General features: G+C 46.2%; 2 protein-coding genes across 4 annotated transcripts; both read left to right on the forward strand.

The window, feature by feature from the left end:
- The first annotated feature begins 1,123 nt into the window (after positions 1–1,123).
- KCNE2 (potassium voltage-gated channel subfamily E regulatory subunit 2) lies at positions 1,124–8,390 on the forward strand. Its single transcript, XM_064471274.1, has one exon. The coding sequence runs from the start codon at positions 7,767–7,769 to the stop codon at positions 8,142–8,144; it is 378 nt and encodes a 125-aa protein (XP_064327344.1). The 5' UTR covers positions 1,124–7,766; the 3' UTR covers positions 8,145–8,390.
- A 1,615-nt stretch (positions 8,391–10,005) lies between these two features.
- On the forward strand, positions 10,006–18,840 carry SMIM11 (small integral membrane protein 11). Of its 3 annotated transcripts, XM_064471301.1 has the most exons (6): positions 10,006–10,297; positions 11,318–11,379; positions 11,729–11,856; positions 14,883–14,998; positions 16,702–16,881; positions 18,648–18,840. In XM_064471301.1, the coding sequence occupies exons 4-5, from the start codon at positions 14,978–14,980 to the stop codon at positions 16,867–16,869; spliced, it is 189 nt and encodes a 62-aa protein (XP_064327371.1). In that variant the 5' UTR covers positions 10,006–10,297; positions 11,318–11,379; positions 11,729–11,856; positions 14,883–14,977; the 3' UTR covers positions 16,870–16,881; positions 18,648–18,840. The 3 variants fall into 3 exon arrangements, with proteins under 3 accessions (XP_064327371.1, XP_064327353.1, XP_064327363.1); XM_064471283.1 differs by lacking the exon at positions 11,729–11,856 and having other exon boundaries at positions 10,008–10,297; XM_064471293.1 differs by lacking the exons at positions 10,006–10,297; positions 11,729–11,856 and adding an exon at positions 10,648–10,830.
- The last annotated feature ends 2,756 nt before the right edge of the window (positions 18,841–21,596 follow it).

Genomic DNA, 21,596 nt, shown 5'->3' on the forward strand with positions numbered 1-21,596 from the left:
ATCAGAGCTGTACAGGGCTCCCAGGACTGAGGGCCCAGATCACAGGCTAGGTGTGGGGCATGAGGGACAGTGGTACCTCCATACCACCATTGGCGCTAGTTCAAACCACTGATGGCAAATGACCTGTGGTTTTCAAAGATACTCTATAGATACTCTATGGAAGCAGAGGGCAGGGGAGCACAGCCAGTACCTCACTGTGTGCACTCCCCTGGGTGACATTTATACTCCCATCCAACTCTTTACTACCATCTCTCCAACTCTTTAACTGCTCTGGCTGAGTTACTGATTGTACTTCTCCGTAAGGGCCTGGAGAGTGTGGGTGAGGGGCAGAGGGCAACTATGTTGGGAGATACTGAGTGTCCTTGTGCATGTGGGAGGTGTGTGTGCGTGTGTCTGCAGAGCCTTGTGGTTCCTACCTACAACCCAGCAAGCAACTGACCTGCAGCTTCCCATCCGAAAGACAGATTCAGCTTACTCTGTTAGGAGTAAAATTGCTGCTGTCAGTTATTACCATTAACTTCGCCTTTCATGACACTGGCCTTGAGCAGGACTTTGCCTTCTGATAACCTGCAGTTTAGCTGCAGGCAACAATAGTTTAATTACAGCTGAAAGTATGGTGAAAATCCACTCCATATTTAGGAGGGAACCCGTGTGGGCACTTCAGATTTCTCTTCCTCTCTGAGGGACACGCATGTGTGCATCTGAGTTACCACATCTTATCTTCCCAGCCAGGACACTGTCCTCAGGTTGTGGCGGTGTGAAGAGGTCAGGCTGGGAGCTGATGGCCTGATCTGCTTTTCAGGAGCCCTTTGGCTGCCTGGGCTGCTGATGAGGATGGGGTTTCCACATGAGAGCTGCTCAGCCTGTGGCAGGCACACACACTGAGGTGGTAATGGGCATGTGGCCATAACAGGTAGCCGACTCTTCTTAGTCTTACCCTAGTGTTACCAGGCAGGAGGGGCGCAGCACCACCAGCTGCTGCACAGTTTATCAGTGGTGCATGCAGATACCCTCCCCATTGCCCATGCTCACAGCGCAGGTCACTCAGCAACTCATGTTCTCCCGGGCTGATGTGGGAATGCCCTTACCTGCAGCGTGTTGGACAACACTTCTGTCAGAGCTATCTGTGCCCACCAAAAGCCATCCTGTGATCATTGTCTGTAAAGGTGTTTATCTTCCCTCTTGCTTTCATTTCAGAAAAGTGATCTCACAGAGGCTAAGGAATGAATTTCCTTAAGTCACTAGAAGCTAAGCATCGGACACAGTGAAATATTAGTGTTTGCTTTTTCATTTAAATGCTATGTGCAGGCAACACCCTTATTTACCCTCTAAAGCTTTTGCAACAGCAACACATAAAACCATAGCAACAAAGCTGAATGATTGCAACCTCCGCCTGGCCATGATTTCTCTACCCCTGCAGCCTGAGGACTGCACAGAGCAGTGCGTTTCTTGGCAGGGTGGCAGGTGCCAGTATCTCCATTGCAATGCAGTCCCGGCACCAGACACAGTCAAAGTTTGGGACCCGACTTGTTCTGCCTGGTTGGGTTTTTCCAAGCATTCAGGGTTGAGAAACTGCTTAGGCTGGAATCTCTCACCGCCGAATGCATCCTGATGAAATACAGTCTGTTCTCAGAAACACAAAGGGTTTTCCTCACAACCTTGCTTATGCTTGTACTGCTTACCAAAATATGGTTAAAATTCACTTTCCTTCTGAATGCTTTTCCTCTCATTTCAGTGATGACTGGAAAACGTTGCTTTCTAAAACATGTTTTTATTTAGTCACAAAGGACCATTCCAGGTGCACTGCTCCACTGTCTGCACTCTTTTCATCGTTTCTATACAAGGTATTAAGGACAGTGCATCCTGATGTGGGTCTCTGACATGACAAGGGAGCGATCTTCAGACATGGAGTTATTCTAATATTTAGAGACAGATTTTTACCAGCTATGAACATTTTGGGGACAGCCTGTCAAGATCCCTCTGATTAGTAGCCAACCTACCAGCAGATCAGCAGTTCCTCTTGTCTGGCACCCATGCCAGATCCTATGTAAAGGGATGGGGGTTAATACTTTCGCAAATGTACCCGAAGTGTTATAACAGGTGATCAAACTGTGTAACACTCCATTAAGTCTCGGGGTCTCTCAGAAAAACAGAATACCCCAACCGTTGAACCTGCAAATGTATTTACCATTGAGCAGAAAAAGGACCAAGAAAATAGGCTAAGGATGAAACCTAAACGCTGCTCCCTGAAAGATGGAAGAACAGCTTCATAAGAAATAAACAACTGCAACAGGATTTCCTCACTTAAAAAGAAAACTCAACCTGTACAGGGCAAGACATCAAAACTCCCAGTTGTGATGAAAACCATATCCGTGAGGGGAAATGATGTACAAATCCTAACTCCCTTACTCTGGGAAAGAAAATAACATCCATCATGCATGGGGTGAATGCAGAAAGAAATGAAACCATAATGATTCGCTTAGAGGAATGGCAAACAGCGGCAGAAGAGTTTGATGTTCGAGAGGTGGAAACCAAAGCTCCTGAAGAGGTGGTAGCTTACACATGCTGACCCACTGCAGAGGCCCAGCACAAGAATGCAAGAAACAGGTAAGAGGGCTGGAAGCATAGCTGCAAAACAAAAAATAAAGAGGTGGCATCTTTAATTACCAACATTGGTATGACAAATGAGGAGGAGCTGGAAAATGTCCCGAGATACAGTAAAAATTGGATTACAAAAAACAAATCAACATAAAGAAACAGTTCAAACTTAATTAATAGACGTGATCTTGAGTAATCTTAAGAGAAAAGGTTCCAGCAGTCACAGTTAAAGCCAAACTATAAAAACCTAGTGGCCTTGGTAGGTCTTTTTGTTTTACAGGGTGATCAACTGACAGACAACAACTTGAAAAGCAGCAGCCAGACCCAGGGACAGAACTGTTGATTTCACTAATGTTCTTTTAAGCAAATGTGTAAATACCAGAAGGAATCAAGGAGGCCTATCATGAAGGTAAAAAGTTTAAAGCAGTGGGGAAACTAATCAAATGCTATCAGCAGTCTAAGTATCAGTAGTTGGCAGTATAGCGTATCAGTTGTTAAAGGCTGAGAAGATTGTGGGTTAAGTCTGTGTATACAAAGGTGTGAGGTCTAAAAGGCACAGTGAATAGTACCATATTATGATTTAACCAGAACAGAAGAAATACCGAAGGAAAATTACATAGGTATATATGAGAGGATACTCATACCTCTCCAATAACCACACTTAACAGCTATATTCTTTTGTTTCTAAGAATTAACCCTATAGAAGTCATGATCCTAAGTAATGAACCCTGTAATTTGTTAATTATGTATGGTTACTTTAAAGAAAAGAAAGGAAAAAGAAGACGGCAAAAGCTGTGAGTAAATATATCAGCTGCTGATCTAAAATAAAGTGTAAAGTTCATCTGTTTATTGCAGAGAATACAGGGAAACTGGATGAAGAACTGGAAAAAAAGTGACTGAGTATACTGGAAGCTCCTGTGAAGGGAAGTGTCTGGGGAACAAAGATCACTATTAATAACAATCTCCTGTTAATCTTATCTTCTACAGGAAACAGAAAATTGAGGACCCCATTCCAATCCTATAGATACCGATCTGTGTGTGTTATGCATATGCATGTTTGTGTTTATTTAGGAGTATCCCTTTATGTGTTTACAACAGGTATTGCAAAATGTTGGGAGAGGTGAATTACTAATGAACTCACACAAACCCTCCTATGAGATCTGGGTCTAATCTCAGGATCTTCAGTATGTCTGCTACCTTCTTCACCATCTCACCAGTAAGACTAACAAGGGATTTGTAAAATAGTCAGCAATGCGAAACAGTTAACACTGCTGAACAGTCACAGAAGTGCTATCAATCGCAGTTGTGAACAATTGAATATCACTCAGTTCTGAGCCTACTGTACATCTAAAAGGAAAATGTTTTCCCTGCGTGGTGGCTTCAAGACCACAGGGCTGCTACATGTGAAAATACATCCAATTGTAATGTTGTTTATACTAATTGTTAAATATTGTGCATGTTTACATGTGGTGCACCTCCTGCTGATGAAAACACCCTGTCCCAGGATGGACCCACCTGCTCCACAACACAGATATTGCCACAGCACTGATTCATCAGTGAATGGTCAGTTGCTGCGATGGGGCTGGCAGATGGGTGTTAAAGTGCTTATCTCCTTGGTTCTTACATGAAGCCCAGCATCCAGGTCTGCTATAGGTTGTAATTTACTCTATCTTGCCCATGACAGTGGTCCAGCTAGTTCTGGAGTCCACACATCTGGTCCATATCTCTCCAATCTGGCTATAAGCATATTATGAGAGACCATGTTGAAACCTTGCTAAAGTGAAGGTAAACCACCACTACCACTCTGCCTTCATCCACTGACACATCCTCCCATCACCCCGCAATAGAAAACAATCAGCTTGATCAGGCATAATTTGCCCTTGGTAAATCTATGCTGGCTGATTCCAATCACGTTTTGTTCTTCACATGCCTGATAGTGGCTTCCAGAAGTATTTGTCCCTTAATCGTCACATGGTTTGAGGTGTGTTTGATCATCCTTCAGCTTCCTGGGCCATCATTGCCCTTCTCAAGGATGAGCATGATATTTGCCTTTTTCCAGTCACCACGGACTCTTCCTGATTGCCATGACCTAGCTATTCTTGGGGTAGAAACTAGCTTAATATTAATCTTCATTTGGGACACCAATATTAAGGCAGTCACTTTTCCTGCCCCAAAAATTTGTCTGCCCCTCCTTCTTTTAAAGTAGTCCCACACTGAGACACACCTTATTGCTTTAGAGACTAAGCAAACCCTGAACAAATGTGACTTTCACAGGGACACGCAACAGAATGGGATTATTCTATGACTCTTCTTGGTCTGGTGTGGTTGAGAACAGAGCTGGCAGTTAAATTTCATGTCTGCTTGACAACATATGCATCTTTTATATATGTAGGTATGCCTGTGTGCATGCGTGCGTGTATGCCTGCAAATATTGGCCCAACAGGACTGGCCAGGAACAGATGGTAGATGAGGTTGCTTGAAGGAGTGATAAGTCCTTTCACCCAATACTGGCAATCCAGGGCAGCAGTTCCCATGCTACTCTGTTTGGGAACCTCCAGGGCTATGGCTCCTCTCTCATTTCCATAGCTAGGCTTACAGCCCTGCATTTGGGTGCTCCTCTAACAACATGCTGGTGGCTCCGAGTGACTTCATTCAGCCAGGACCAACTAGGGTGCATCTCTGGCTGTGCAATGCAAGAGGCTGGATGTGCAGCGGTCCCTCTGGTTTACAGGTTTCATCAAACAGAATCAGCTTGCCAGATACCTCAACTTCGAGGGGCCAAGCTGAGGGCACATGGGAAAGTGCCAGAGAGAAGCGGGGGATCAGAGAGGAAATGCTGCCAGCAACTCGCCCCCGTGCTGGGAGGTGTTCATGCACAGGAAATCATCCAGAAGAAATGATAACAGTAACCATGACAATGTCAGCAGCACGGCACCAGGAGGGCTTCCTTGGGGATTAACACTTTTCTGTACCAAGAGCGTATCTCCCTTTTTCTGATGTGCACTGTTGATTCAGTGGTAGTCCATGTTTGCTTTATCTTTCTCAAAGCAGAGCTACCTGAGAAATTGCTCTCTCTGCAAATTGCTTAAGCAGGACTACTTGTAAAGTGAAAATTTTTTTTTACAGAAAGTCTGTCCTAGCCCATGCGCTTGTGGAGCACTTTGTGCCACTATTCCACCCTAATCCCCCTTCCTTGGATGTCCCGATTGTAGCCAGGAACTGCTGCTGACTAAAACCGGAGTTGTCTCAATTCAATGAGCACACTGCTGTTTCCTAAGGTGTGACTCAGAGACTTTTGGTTAGGTGTCAGCACGTCCTATTTGCTAGAAATAAAATCAACATTAATTAATTCTCCTTATTTGTTTTGTAAGTTTTTGTCTTTTCCTGCTCCAGATCACAAGTGAGGTGCACACAGAGCACAGCTCAGAGAGGTCAGTCATGGCTGTGTCTGAGGACCTGCTTCTCACAGCAAGGGCTTTGCAGAGGGGTTGGTCACTGACAAGCATGATCCTAGTGGAAGAAGAAAGGCAAACTGTGTGGGGAATCCCAGGGAAAGGGAGAGAAAGGCTGAGCTTATGGCAAAGGACAGGGTAAACATGAAACGCAGGAAGGAGAAAGAACAGAGAAAGAGACACAAGACGCATATCGCCAACCTCCCAGGGAAAGCGAAGGGACAGAAAACTCTTCCCCTTGGGTGCTGAGCAGCCTGGCAGGCTGGCAGGCCTTTCACACTGCCTGCTCAGTGCTCAGCCTCTCGTGCCCCTATCAGCCAAGGAAATTACTATTTATATTGTTGTTATTATAACTATTTTGTAGAGCTCATATTTATCTGTCTGGGTCAATAAAGATCAAGCTGCATCAATGTTTACCCCTAGAAAGCACAACAGTGCTCTTTTATGATACAGGAGATCGCAGTAATGAGCACAAAGAGTAGTACTCCGCACCTGACAGGATGACTGATGTAAGGTGTCAGCCAATATTTGACTTTCCAGGTGAGATTAGATTTAGCATTAAATTTAATATAAACATAAAGCGTGCAGTACAAGGCACTTATTTAACAGACAATTGCTTCTAGCCTTGTGCAGGCTGGAGGCTACTTAAAGTTTAGGATATCTCTGCTCCTTTCAAGAGTATCATCATATTATCCAGTGGAGTTTTAAAATCCTGATTTTTACCGTGAACCTTATTAGAGAAGGACACAGGAAAGGTAAGTTTCTGTTCGCAATTCTTTATTTCCTATTGAAAAAGCACAGTGATTTTTGTTCTGAATCAAAGAAAAAGCAGAGATATTTTACACACAAAAAAAAATGTCAAGGCATTTTGTATCTGGATTTTCTTATAGCTTGCTTACTTTCATTAGATTACCTTTATCCCCTGAGTTTGAGTGTGTGTGAGTGTATAATTGCAGGGAGACCTACACGCACATATACCTGCGTCCTTCTGTGTGTCTGTGCCCGTTCTGTGCTCACAGATATCACAAGGCTAGTCCAACAAGCCGGGGAAGGTAGATTGCTGAACTCAAGTTGGAAAGACTGCAATTTCTTATTAGCAATGAAAACTCAGCACCCCTTACCACAGGCTGCAGTAAGCTCACCATTGCTTGAAGACTGCACTGAGACCGAGTGACCTTCTGTGGAAGCTTTGCCCCATGTCGTAGGGCTCGGTTTGCCTGAAGCATTGAAGGGCGGGTGTTATGCAGGACCATCAGACTGAAATCCTGTACTAGACCCTTTGATTTTTGCAGGCTAGTAGGCTGCAATGCAGTCACACCCTCCTCTTTATGTAGGAAGGGCAGAAAAAGACACTGGCTTTTCTCAGAGCTTCTTGAGAGCTACTGCCTCCATAGGGAAGGCAGTCTGCCTCGACCCCTGTAAAGTAGGTCATGAGGGCCCATGCTCACTGGCTTTCACCAAAGTGTATCTGGTTTCCCACAGACCAGAAGTGACCTGAGTGAGGAGAGGAGTAAGACCTCCTTGGGTCTCTGAACATATCAAACCACTCAGAGATGGGGATTCTCAGCTGATCTAAAATCGGTACTACATTTTCACTGGCAAGTGGCAGGTGTTATTATTTAGCTGTCGTAACGCAGACAAAAGAAACTAACAACTGTTTTAGTACAGATATTTGATTAAGTGTCGTGTTGTCTTTAGTAACCGTATCTTGCCAGGATGGCTGAAATGCGAAACTTCACTTGGGCGGTGGAAGATATTTTCAAGAAAATCTTTCTCACTTACATGAATGGCTGGAGGAAAAACATGACGGAAGCAGCAGATAAATTGCAAGCCAAGGTTGATGCTGAAAACTTTGACTATGTTATCCTTTATTTGATGGTGATGATTGGGATGTTCTCCTTCATTATTGTGGCGATCTTGGTGAGTACTGTGAAATCAAAGAGGCGAGAGCACTCCAATGACCCCTATCATCAGTACATCGTCGAGGACTGGGGTGAGAAGTATAAAAGCCAGGTTCTGAATCGAGAAGACCTCAAATGTGTGATCCATGAAAACCTGGGTGCAAGGGACAAAACAAGCCCTGGATCACCTTGACTTTTTGGAAACACCAGCAATGAGGACATCATAAAGCCACATGTAGGGAACTCACTGGAATTACAGGTAGCTGTGAAACTGTTCATTAAATTAGCAGACAGGTCAATGTGGAACCGGGTGCTGAGGAAATCAACATTACTGTTTCCCATGAGGACTTTGGCATAGCTGCTCAGGGAACACCCAAGAAAAATGCATGATTGTGCTTTGCTTTGATATTCTGCTCTTCAGGAAAATAAAACCAAGAGAATGAATAACTTGATTTTCTTTTTAGCATTTTTTAAATCCAGAAGCAGATCTAGATGTTCCCACCTCAGAACAGCTGTGAATTAGTGGTCAAAAGTGCTGATTTAGATCCAAACTGTATGACTTACACCCATCTTAAAAATAACTTGAAAATGTACAGTAAAATATCAAAATCTCCATCTATTGACTGAGCAACGTGTTAAGGTATGAATCATAGGAGGTAACCTATACCTACACACATTCATTCCAAAATATTTTTTTAATGATCTGGCTCCCATTTTAATTATTCATTGGCAGCAAAGACTGACTCATGGGCTTCTGATGAGGCCTGTTTTATAGCAGAAGAGCTGCTAAATTAGCAGTCTCATCCAGGAACATGTCCTGGTTGTCCAGGGCAGCTTCCAGAAGTTCATCGTCTGTCCTCAAGCCCGCAGCTGGCTGAGCTGTCTCTTCTGCTGCTCCTTGGTTCTCTGGAGCAATCTGTCTACCTGGGATGCAAGCTGGGTGATGGAGGCACTGGTTCCATCCCATCAGCCAGGGCTTAGTGTAAACTACTGGGATCCTGCCTTGTGGCTTTCAGAAGAGGGATTTCTATACCCAGCTATCAAGGCTGTCCCATTGCTGTGCTTCCTAAGGGTTTCCCATGTTGGGTACTTGTTTTCACTGGCTGGGAAATGGGCTTTCAAGATGGTTTGTCTTCTCCTGTGCTGCTGACGTATCACAATGCTGGCTCTCAGGGAATAATTAGAAGCAAAACTGGTAGCACTTCTAGCATTAAAACGTGCTTCCTTTTGTTAAGACTCTGAGTGTGGCTTCTATTCATGTTGCCAGACTTAAATCGCTTAAGCTAAAAGTTCCCATGCTGGCTGTCTATCGTGTGGGGTTGTTGTTTGTTTTTAGAAAGTTTTGGCTGAAATGCTTCAGCCATGTCTGGCGCTGCATTTCCAACAATTTTGTTTTGCTTGTGTTAAAAAGAAACGAAAAAGAAAAAGGCTTCTTTTGTTGGGAAGCTTTGGCTCATGTTGGAGACTGATCCCGAGATTTGGCACAGAAGCTGCTGTCACACTCCAGATGTGCCTTTTGCTGGCATAGTAACAAGCCTTTGAATAACCTCGGTCCATGACCGCTGGGGAAGGCTCGCCAGGTCCCAGCACAGCCATCTGGCGAGCCTCTCCCCTCCCAGCACGCCCCCTTTCCTCCCCGGGTGGCCTGTGGGTGCCTGCCAGCTCCCCTGCTCCCCTCATGGGTGTGCTGCACGCCCAGCCTGCGGGACTCTGGGACAAGATGATCCAAGGACTTTGGACAAGACGATCTCCAGAGGTCCCTCCCAACCCCAACCACCCTGTGACTCCCCTCACCCTGGGGGCCCACAGGCTGGTACAGCCCAGACAACGTGCCGCACCGAGCAGGTGCAGGCCAGCTGGGCCCGGCGCTACGGCCGTGCTACGGTCACGGAGAGCCCCTTTTGGCAAGATGCAGCCGGAGGAGCAGCCCTGCAGAACTGGCCCAGGTGCACCAGCATCCCCGGCAGCGCACCGACCTGCTCGGGCCCTGCTCCCCGCCAAAACCGGGCGGCAGCTCCCGCCTCTGCCCCGGCCCTGCCCTCCTCCGTGCGGCTGCACGGCGAAGCTGAGCACGGGCACCTAGACTGCTTTGCCCTCGGGCCTGCACCTCTGGGACGTGCGGGAATTGCTTTACCTCAAAATTATTAATTTTTTGGGGGGAAGAAAGAGGGGGCTACTTTCTGCTCCGGGCTCAGGCAGCGGCAAGGCACGGCGGGTTGGCGGAGCGGCGCCCGGGAGGAGGCGAGAGGCGGGGGGACCCCGCCGCTCTGCCGGGCCCTGCCGCTGCCGCTCCTGGGAGATGTAGTTCGCCGCGCCCGCCCGCCAGCGCCATGGCGGCCCCGTGAGGTAGGAGACACCTTTCCCGGGCCTTCTCCCGCACCCCTCGCCGGCGCGGCCGCCTGGGGGGCCGGGTGGGTGGCGGGCAGGCGGGGGCGGCGGGGAGAGATCGGGAGGATCGGGCAGGCCCTGCCTGCCCTGCCCGCGTTGCTGCCTGCCCTCCGGCCTGCTCCCCTGCCTGCCACCCCCAGAACCCGCAGCTCCCCTCAGCCTTCTGCCTTTCTGTGCTGCCCGCCCACCCGTCCCCCTGCCAGCCCGGTCGCGGCCAGCCTACTTTCCTTTGCCTGCACTCCCGTCCTCCTGCCTGTCCTCCTGCCTGCCCACCCTGCTTGCCTGTCGTCCTGCCCTCCCCTGCCCGCCTGACCCCCGCCCTGGCCCCTGGCACCAGCGGGGGTGCGGGGAGGCAGCCGAAGTTCCCTGGCAGTAGCCGGCGGCCTCCCGGACGAGGGAGCGTGAGGTTTAAAAGTTGCTGGAGACAACGCTGGCTGGCTGGAAACCTCAGGCAGGCCTCATTTGGCCATCTCCCGGCGTATTGCTGTAGGGTACGATGCACGGCCGCCTGGAAGCGCGCTTTAGTGCTTGTGAATCTGCCGAGTTTTGTTGTTTTCTTAAGAAAAAATGAAGCAAATAAGTAAGAAAGAGGGGTATGAACTTAGCAGTTGTTGAAAAAGTTTGGTTTCCTCAAGTGTGTGCGTGGGTTGCTGGCTGTGTTGGGCACTGGTGCTGCAGGGACCAGCAGAGGTGACCAGGGACCAGCAGAGGTGACCGGGGACCAGGGCAGAGCCGGGCTGGGAATGGGGGCAGTGGAGTTGTGCCAGCCCAGCAGACCCTCCTAGGGCAAAGTGGTGGCAGCAAACAAGGGCCTGCAGCTTGCAAGGACCCTGGGACGTGGCTGAAATGATGCCCTGGGACCTACGGCGGAACCCACGGCGGAACATTCAGGTGCCCCACTGACATTTTGGTTTTGATTCGATTTTAATCTAGACACCATGACTGATACATCCCATCTGCTTTGTTCTTACTTTCCAGAGTTTGGAGCATGTGAGGAGCTGCCGGATGAATCACTAATATTTTTATTTCTGCATCTTCAGGTATGAAGATCTTATATGGCTGATGTTTTTGATGTTCCTTGAGCTGGTGTTAGTTTAGAAATTTCTTTATCAGTGACGCTAGTATAAACGGAGTTATTACACAGGTCGTTTTTCAAAGTGATGTCTTGACCTACCTGCACATACAAATGTACACGGATCTGAGTACTTCTGACTTAATATAACCGCTGTGTCTTGTGGCAGTGATTTGTGATGGATTCTTAGGGCAGCGGCTCTGGCTCACAATTTTATCCACTGTGTTTCGTTGCAGCCTTTGGGCTTTGCCATATTACTGTGTTTTCCCATGACCCATTAGTCTTTTTTTTTTTTTTTGTGGGCACTTGTCTTGCAGATGCTAAGCCTGATGCATGATGCAGCAGGTCATGTGTAGTGGTGAGCCTCCAGTGACTGTCCAGATGGGAAGCATCAGTTTTGGCTCCCTGAAATATGTGCATTAAAGAAAGCAGCAACAAGAAACAGGTAGAATGAAACCCCTTTTCTAGCTCAGGGCATACTTGGCCATCACTCCATTTTAAATGCAGTTGTATAACCCTAGTGGCTTTCTGAGGCTGGTGACTTTTATAGCTTTTCACAAAGTGGATAAAATGGAGATGCTCAGAAATCCCCAGCAGACAAAAGACTGCCTTGAGTCCCATTTTGTTGAGTAGATGGAGTTATTGGCAGGCTGAGTGAGACTTTCAGCCAAGACAACTCAAGTGGGTTTGTGAGTACCCAGATGCCTGTGTGGACACTTTCTGGTGTGTGCAGGCTGGTCGATACTCTGCCACTGCATAAGCAAACAATGGTGTGAGTGGCTGGGCTGTGATGTGGTTGCTGTGGTGGACTGGAGCTGTAATTCAGTGGCTGAGAGACCTGGATTCAATTCTGTGCTCCACCACAGACTTCCCATCTGACTGGGGCCCAACTCCTTTGTCTGGGGTGGTCTGTGTTGCACAACAGAGCGTTGTGCAGAGATCCTGGGGCTGGTATCAGCTGAAGTCTAGCTCTGGGACTTGGTGCAGCCCTCCCTGAGAGGCCTTTGTCCCTGCTGAGGACATGAGCCTTTAGGGCTGTGTTGATGACTGCCTGCTCTGGACCCAGAAGACCTCACAGCATTTGGAGCTAATGGAGGATTGCTAGTACAGCACTGAGGTGTGTGGTACGGGCAGACCCTCTCTTCCTTTCCCATCTGCAGTAGTTTGGCCTGCTTCAGAGCGGAGGTCTGGGTGTAAATAGGCTAGTGATTGCGAGGTGCAAACACAGTGAAGGCAACCACGAATATGCGTGAGACTGATCTCATTTTATCCCTAGCCTGCACAAGAGTCTTCTAGTACGTGATGGATAGCTTATGGAGCGTCTGTCACAGAGTCTTCAGCAGGGCTTCAGGCAGAGCCTAGTGCTCCTGTTTCTCATGCGGCTCAACACGAGACCTCCTTGTTGTGAGTGAAGGTAAAAGTGACCTTCCATGGGGCACAGTCTCTGTTCCCAGTAGCACTGTTTGTTGAGGGAGCTTGCATTTTCCTGAACAATGCCTAACTCTAGATGTGTTCTGAACTCCTATCTGTGCCTTATCTGCCTCTGAAAAGGCAAACATGAAACTTCAGCTGTTTAGCTGCCTGCATGCTTTTAAGATATCACAACCTTGAAAGTATAGTGTCTGAGCTTTTTGTTTTTGAATTGATGACCTCAGTGCTAAAAAATTGGGTTTCTTCAAATGTGAAGTGAATCCTGCCTTTTTCTACCCTTTTCCCACTTTCTTCTCCTTGCCCTGTGCCTCAGCTCCACCCATTTTTTCTTTCCTGGGGTTTCAGCTGTATTTAATAAGGATCTGGATCAAAATGGAGACTGGAAGAGTCAAGAGACGAAATGGAGAGAAGCGCTTGACCACTGGAGGCTGGTGGCACAGGATGTGGGAACGGAACATGGAGAGAGCGGTGGCTTCCCTGCTGACTTCCAACTGAAGAAGACACTGTGAGGACAGACCGTCAAAAGTGTCAGCTTTCACAGGAAACATTTTGGATCAAAACACCACTCTTCAGAACAAAGGGAGAATTTCTTTACTTCCCATCCTTTGTGACTTCACTCCTGGTGGATGCACAATTCAGGCTCGCGTTTCAGCCGAGTGGAAATATTAGAGAACTGTTGCACTGAATGCTTAAATAATCAACTCTCAACTGAGAGGAGTCGCAGGAGTGCACACTGTGATACACATTATATGCTGCTTCTTGCTCGTGGGACAGTACCCTGCAATTAGACCCCAGAGATGTGCTCGTATAACGTTTGCTGAGTCTAAAACTTTTTCTGTATGTAAAAAAATCACTAAACGCCTATTTTCAGCATGTTATGCCAGATGCTAGCCTGTCTTTGAATGGCTGAATTCTTGCCTTTTTATAATATGTTGTACAATTGATTCTGACTGAAGCACAGAATTTACAGAAATTTAGGAGAGTGAAGACTCTGTCTGATGAAGCCCCCCCCACCAAGTCAGCATTTTGAGATGAAGACACCCCAGTTGGGCAGTGCAGTGCCTTCACATCAGGCCAGGCTTCTCTAACTTGGTTTTCATTGAGAAGCATGTAGCCATCTGAACCGTGCACTGAGAACCAGATTCTGCTCTGACGTAGGACTTCTTGCTGTGAACATCTGGCAAGGGACTTCAAATCATAACAGTTGCTGAAATTTTGGAGGAAACATCAGAAGTTAAAATGCCTTTTTTTTTTGGAGGTGAAATACTACTGACTCATTAGTTGTTCACAGCTGCCCTGATATTTTATCAACAGGAGAAGGGAGCTGTGCAACTCAGGATCAACACAGTAAATACCGAATGACAAACGAGTTGGCCATGCCACTGCTTTGGTATAGTTCGATCTTGGTAACAGAAATCTCCAGTAGTGTCTCTCTATGGGGACGTTTCCAGGGTGGTCTCTGCAGGGTGAGAATTTTGCAGCTGGGGAAAGAGGAGAGAAGAGGACTCCTGATCTGTAGAAACAAGGGCATCTACGAAGAAGCTGGCTGAGCAGTGCAGGAGCTGGAAGAATATTTACTTGACTCCCTGTTTCTGAAGGAAGGTCAGCAGCTATTGTGCCTCGAACAGGGCAGATGGGCTTAAAAACCACAAGACAGCTCTTCTGGGTTCACTTCTGTCCGCTACATCCCAAACATCGGTGGGGCAGTGTGATGTGTACGTGTGTCAAGCTTTCAAAAACGGCCACCGTTGTGTTTTTCGTTGGGCAGCTGCTGTTGTGCTGCGCGCAGTAGAAGTGCAGCCTCCGCTCTGCGCAAGTGTGGCACCTGCCTGGTGCTTGTCAAACCCCTGTCCTTCAGCAGCACAGACGTTGCTCCTGTCACTCAGCTCCAAAAAGGCCCACATAGGTCATTCCTGAACCGTGTGGCTCTGGTATGCTGCCAGGCGCCGTGCAGCAGATGAGCTTGTCAGAGAGGTGCAGTGTGGATGCACTGACTACAAGCAGATTGGTTAATTCTTTTTTAATTTCCATTTCTTCAAGATGCTCCTGCCCCGGTCTGTGCCTTTAGAAGTGTGACACTCATTGGTGCTGGGCGCAGCCTGCTGCGGGACGGACGATATCATCACGCAGCCAAGATGGTGGCATTTAACTGGAAGGTGAGGATGTTTCCCATTCATAAATCATTGAATTTCTGCTCTTTCAAGCAGATGCATATAAGAGGTAGTTGGTTGGGTCCTGTGTTTAAAGATGGCTTCCTTACGTAGGTGAAGGTTGTTTAGCCACCACGGTCTCTGCACCTCAGGGACAGAGGACTCGTCGTAGTCTTTTCTTGCCTTACATGCTTGCACCTCGTGGGCTGGCCCCGGTACTTGCTGTTGGGGCCTCACGCTTTAGACCTGAGGAAAGCGCTGGTAGGCAAGCTCTGCTCTGCTTGTCTCTGCTCCTCCTGGCTTCCCTCTTTCAAGGCTTTTCTCTGGCTGCTCTTTCCTCAGCTCCTTTCGTTACAGGAGGGTATTTTCTCCACTGTGTCTTTTAGTGTATTGGGGCCATAACCACTCTGCAGGGTACATGTGTAAGTTTGAGTAAGTACCTCACGCATTAATGATTTTAACATGTTAAATGAAACCATTTATCAAGAAAGCAATGCTAACCCCAAGCCTTGGTGTTATCCTTCTGGTGTTGCAGAGCTCTGGTTTAAGGAGATTGCCACTTTTAATATGTGGGGAGACTGACAGAGGATGATGGTTTTTTGCAAAATTAGAGGGGAGTGGCCTTATGTCAGAGGTAATGTGCAGCTTGTAGAGATCAGTGTTATAAAAGACCCCACCTGAGCCTCTGATTTGTGGACTTTAAGGGGACACACTAATGGTATATTGATATAAGGCTTTTTCTAAATTCAGTGGTTTGACAATGGCCAAACCACTTTATGAGGTACTGGAAGGCCTGCTAAGGGTGCTGGGAGGCTCGCTGAGGGGGAGCTGGCGCTGTGAACCTACTGTGCACCACCGAACCAATCCTGCTGGCCAGGTGGCTCTTTGAAACAGTGTGCTAGGAAGTTCATATACCTTCGATATCCGTCTGGAACTGACATCTTTCACTGGGTGCCTGTGCTGCTCTTGTTGTGTTTGTATTCTGAGTTCACAGTGTTACCCGCTTGCATTTTATTTTCCACTCCATGTTCCATTACAGTAGCATGATTTTGTAAGACTGAAATATGTTGTGCAATTTCTGTGGTTCCAGGCATTAAAAACTCCTGAAACTGAATCATCAGAGGCTGTGGGTTTTTTTGCTTTTCTTCCAGTATAAGGCCTTTATCTATACCTTCTAGATCTGGGCAAATTAGTTGCAAAACTATCATTTTTGCAATTATTTTGCAAAATTGCGAATTTTAAAAATTTGCAATTAAAAATTAATTGCAGGATTAAAATTTCTAGGAGGACAAAAGTGTCTTTGGGATCACGTCTGATAGCTGATACACACAGATTCATTGCTCATGTGAGACTTGTTCAGAAGTATTTCCATTTTTACAACTATCCTAAGATACTCAGTTCTTCCCCTTTTTCAGCTCTAGATCATGCCAGTTTCCCATTTGCTGTAAAGCAAGCAAAAGTAACAAAGACCTGTTCAAAGGGGCTTCATATGCAAACTTGAGCGGAGTGAACTTGTTTTTGTCCCTTCCCTTATACATTGATCCGCCTAGTTTAAAGTTTCCTGCAGAAGAAAAAGCATGGGCAGAGGAGCATTACCGTTGCTTTGAATAATGCTGTTTCTGTAGGAAGCTATATAACATCCCTCTAGATTCATTTTTAATTGTCCAAGTGTTCCAGTAACTGCCTAAATATATTGTTTTGCATTTCAGGCTTTGGAGAATTTCCCATTGCTGATGTACATTTTGGCAGCTAAAACATTGATTCTTTGCTTAGCATTTGCTGGAGTAAAAATGTACCAGAGCAAAAAAATTGAAGAAAAACTGAAGAGGGAACGTGAAGAGAAATTAAAATCAGAACTAGAGAAGAAAGATGATTGAAGAGTCTCTCAGGTATAGAATTTATTCGACGCCCTGGTGTTCGATAATGGCATTGACATATTAATCCCATTATGTTTTGGCCTGAATGCATTTGAATTGTACAATTAGAACTATCAACATTATCTGAGTTCTTGTAATATTCGTCTCCTGCGATGCTTCAGCGTATTTGCACACCCGTATCATGGCCTTTCTTTGTAAGGCTGTTGTGGTTGCCACCAGAAAACTTGGCAGCCATGTTTCGTGATTTAGGAGACCTTAGCACAGTGTTCTTTCTCTGTTCTTAATCTCCCTGAGTTTTTACACCCACCCAGTTGCACAGGAAATCCTGATATGTAAAGAGATGGTTAAACTGGCAAAAAATGCATGAGAGGCATGACAGACAGGCTGATGCGTCTTGGCCTTGAATCACATAATTAAGATAGAAAAGAGTCGTTCATTCCATATTAGTTAAATACATGACAAGTTGTAGATAGTTTAGCTGGAAGCGCCAAATCTCATGCCATGGAGCTTCCCAAGGTAACAGAAATGCTACAGATTATGCTATGTAACATCCACCATATATACTTCACTGAGAAAAAAGGGACGATTTTCTGAATGAAAGAGCAAAATGAACATTACAAAATTTCTTAAAGTTTTGTGTTTTCATTCCCTGTGTGCTGAATTCCTTCCCACTGTTTTCAAAGTTTAAGCAATCATTGCCTTATTGGATCAAGTCCTTTAGCAAAATGAGAGCTGACTAGTGCTAAGATTATATTCCCTGACGTGTTTGGCATGTGATTTTTGTATCAATTTGTTTCACATCTCTCTGTTCTGCAGCAAAATGGGAATTCTATTCCTGCCTGCCCTTTGTAAGCTCAGTGGGAGTTTGATGTAATGTTACTCTTTATTAAACTAAAAAACTTACTTTCCCCTTTTGAGGTCTTCACCTCGCATACGAAGAGAGTTTCAGTTTTTAGAAATGTTTACTAGCTTAGATCTCAAAGCTATCACTATTTCATTTCGTGCAACAGGGTTTGGAAATTGTGAGTAGAAATGAGGTTCTGAAAATAGCCACGGGAATGAAGTGGTTCATTCGCATAGAAAAAGTAACAAAAACGAAGGTGTATTTCAGTCTTCTGTTTACATCAGGTTGAGGACTTGTCTCTGGACAGACTTGTGCCATTTTGAACTCTTCTTTTAGATCAGTTTAGCTAGCCACTGGAAAATGCTGTGAGAACACTTCTTCCTGCTTTTGCAGAATAAGTCAGACAGAGTAAATTATATGGAATTTTATTGTTAAACAAATGAGAGATGGGCTGCCCTGCAAGTGAGCAAGCCTGCTTGTAATGAGCAAACCATACCGTGCTGTTTGTGCAGCGTTGGGTCCCAGGGAGTTCTGCCTGGTAGAGTCCATAGCCCAAAGGATTGCTGCGCCAGGGTAATGAGCTCATCCCACAAGGCCTCTTGTCCAGCATGTGACGTTGACCTTGTTGAATGACTGGCCTTAAAGCATCTCTGATCTCACAGAAAATGCCCTAGTTGCCCAGTCACTCAGTGTCGCCCACCAGAGGCCCAGTCCTTCCTAAATTCTACCATGTCTTGGACTGTCAGCCATGTCTTTCTATAATGGGACTACGAGAAGGGGTGAATTCTCCTACCCTAGAACTGTTCCTCAGTGTCAGCACCGCAGAGCTGTGATTAGCTCCGATTGCAGCGTTCCACGTGGGCAGGCAGATTAAGCCCATGTGCTGCCAGCATGTCATGCCTGCCGTTCTCACTGCTGTTTCCCCACCCTGCAGATTTTCCGGCACTTGGCAGCTTGCATTGGATTCCTTTCCTGGGAGAATGAAGCTTTCCTATAAATGAAGGATGTGTCAAAGGAATAAAACCTTTAAGAGTAACATTCGCTTAAACCATGTCTCAACTTTTTATATGTACAGCAAAATATCTAAGCCTCTATTTATGCAATAAAAAATCCTTTGTAAAAAAGAAGTAATGGCCTTGGTTGCTGCTCACTCAAATCCTACAGTGAGGGGAGGCAGTTTTTGAAGATTAGCTGCGAGGGGGTGACTGGTTTTAAAGAGAAAAACATTCTGAATCCATCATGGGTGTGTACAGGGTTCATGGACAGACAGAGGAAATGGGGAGGACTCTATGCAACTTCTTCAGAGCAGCAGCTTCCTGCAGGGGTGTAAATCTGAGACTTGTTGGCCCTTTATTGAATCCAGATGAACAACCACGGGAGAGGAACTTTTCTGGCCAGGTCCTTCTCAAACCACTTTCCATACCTAGGTCTTCCTTAGAGTAATGCAAATCACAGTGTCAGTATGAAAATCTTTGAGGAGCTAGAAGGTTTCATGCTAGAAGGTTTCTCGCCTGATTTTGGCTATGGACAGTATCTGAGAACTGCGTACGGCTCTCTACTTACTACTTGGCCTATGAATCAGAGGGGGTTTTCATTACCATTACTAGCTGTCCCTGCATGTGCAACAGCACCAAATCCTGGAGGATAAGCTAACTCCGTCACAGCACATTAATCATCAGAGCAGATTTTTTTCACAGAAATAAAGGCTTAGGCGTGTGTAGCAGTGCCAGCAGGTATGTTTGCCTTCATGTTTCCATTATAAAGCACTTCCTAGATCCTTGTATCTTCTGGAAGTTAAGGTGAAGCTGAAAGCTGGCAGTGGAGAGAGGGGGAGAGAAGTGAAGGGTCCTTGGGGAGGCCTTGGGAGCCCAGCAGGGTGTGGGAGGCCTCTGGAATGGCTCACTCCTGCCCTCTCCCTGCGGCTGCGGGCTGAGGTGCCTGCTGTGGTCACACCAGCGCAGGCTGCTGCGGTATCCCTCTTTCAAGCATTACCTGACTAAGTTTGTGTGCAGCTGATAACGGCTGATGCTTGGAGAGCTCTCGCTCTGGTGGAGCTACTCACCAGGAACTGCAGTGATTTTTAAAATCTCGCTGTTCATGCGGTCACCTTGGTGACTGGGAATGTAAGTATTGCAGAAACCCATTCCCAGGATAGAGCAATATCCTTGCTACGGCGGCCTCAGGACTGCCAGGCTAGGGAATTTGTAGTGCTGTTGTAAAACAGCAGTTTCCCTCTACAGTCTCAGCAGTCATCTGTCTATGCAAAGGTGAAATTGAATGGTAATTTAATTACGTGGCCCTGCAGTGTTCAGTGAGAACAGACTCTGCTAACCACCTCCATTAACCAGCTCTTGAGGGAAATGCAGCAAGGCACTTAGCTAAGCCACACACCCAAACCTGAACAGGAAATTATCGGGCCTGTGTAGCGTCCTCCAGCTTCAAAAGTAAGCAGCACCTTGGCTCCATGCAGTCATTGGTTGCCTTTGAATATTGGCCCCAATCTAGACTTTCTTATACTCTCAACCAAGAGTAGAATTTTTTAGACCAATAGTAATAATGAGTTGGGGTTTTTTTTAGACTGAAAGCAGAGGTGTTCTCCTTTAATATAGTTGCTCTGTAACCGGAATCAAAGGCACCCAATCTGCCTTTAAAGCAAGTCATTTAGCATCAGAGCAACCTGGCACCAACTGGGCACCATTTAATACCCAAAGCAATCAAGACTCGCATTAAAATCTGGGGGCCCTACCTCGCCAAATGTGCAAGAAGGGAATTAACACAGGGAGCCTCTTTTTTGTCCCTGGCTTGAACGGGGAGAAAGCAGCTGTGAGGAGTCTGCTCAGAAGTCCTCCACATCACCACCTTTTTGCTTCTACAGCCAAATCAGGAAACCTCTCTGTACATGTGAGACTGCAAATTTGGTCCAACCTGGCTCCTTTTTTCCTTAACTCAGAGTAGCGATACAGCATGGATAACCCCTAGAGCTTGTGGTGGGTGTCACAGCAGGCTGATATCCTAGAGTTTCCAAAATAAGAAATCTTATCCATTCCCAGACCTGAACCACTACTTGTTCTCTGACATACCAGGGAAGAGTTTTGATCTATGCTATCACTGGGTAGGCTACAGCAGGTTGTTTTGGTTTTTTTTGAACCCTTGGGCATTCTCTGTGCCACAGTTGCAGCCTTAAACAAGAAAAAGTGCTGACACTGGGGGGAGACAGCAGCTCAGATTCGTTTCAGTTTCCTGTTCAGAAACCAGGCTGGGGACCTTGAAGTCTGATTTCTTACTGAAAGAAGGGTTATATGATTAGTCCCGGCAAGCTAAAAAGAGGATTAGAGAATTCAATTCAGTTGAATTTCTGCAAGTGAGAGGAGGCAGCAAGGATAGAGAGCCTTAAAGTGCTCAGTGTGAGAGTGTGCAGCTTGTTAGACAGCAGGCGATCTACACAGGATCCTCTTGTAGATGTTCCCATCCCAGAAAGGGAACCAGGTCACACTCTTCTGGTGCCTACAGAACTAGAGACTCTCCTTCTCCCCTGTTCCATAAAATTAACTCTTTTCACAAAGAGCATTCATGTTGTATAGATGGGCAACTTAACCTTACACAGTACCTCATTTGCACAGGTCTTTCACTATGAGATGATGTGATTGTCACCAGTGTCATGTGATGAAGATTGAGAAAATAAAAGGATTACTGGCTTTTAAACTTCTAATGTTTAAACCTTTAGGCTTTCTTTTACTGACAGGAAGGCCGCCAGTTTTTAAACAAAAGCTGAAATCCTTGTATAGTAATAAAGAAAGGAGCTGTTGAGATTAAAGGAAAAAAATAAACTCTCACAGGTTCTGAGAGAAGTGGCTGCTGGAATAGGGCTTTTCCAGCCTGAAGG

Source organism: Phalacrocorax carbo, chromosome 1 (assembly GCF_963921805.1).
Source record: "Phalacrocorax carbo chromosome 1, bPhaCar2.1, whole genome shotgun sequence".
In the NCBI taxonomy this organism is placed as follows: Eukaryota; Metazoa; Chordata; class Aves; order Suliformes; family Phalacrocoracidae; genus Phalacrocorax; species Phalacrocorax carbo.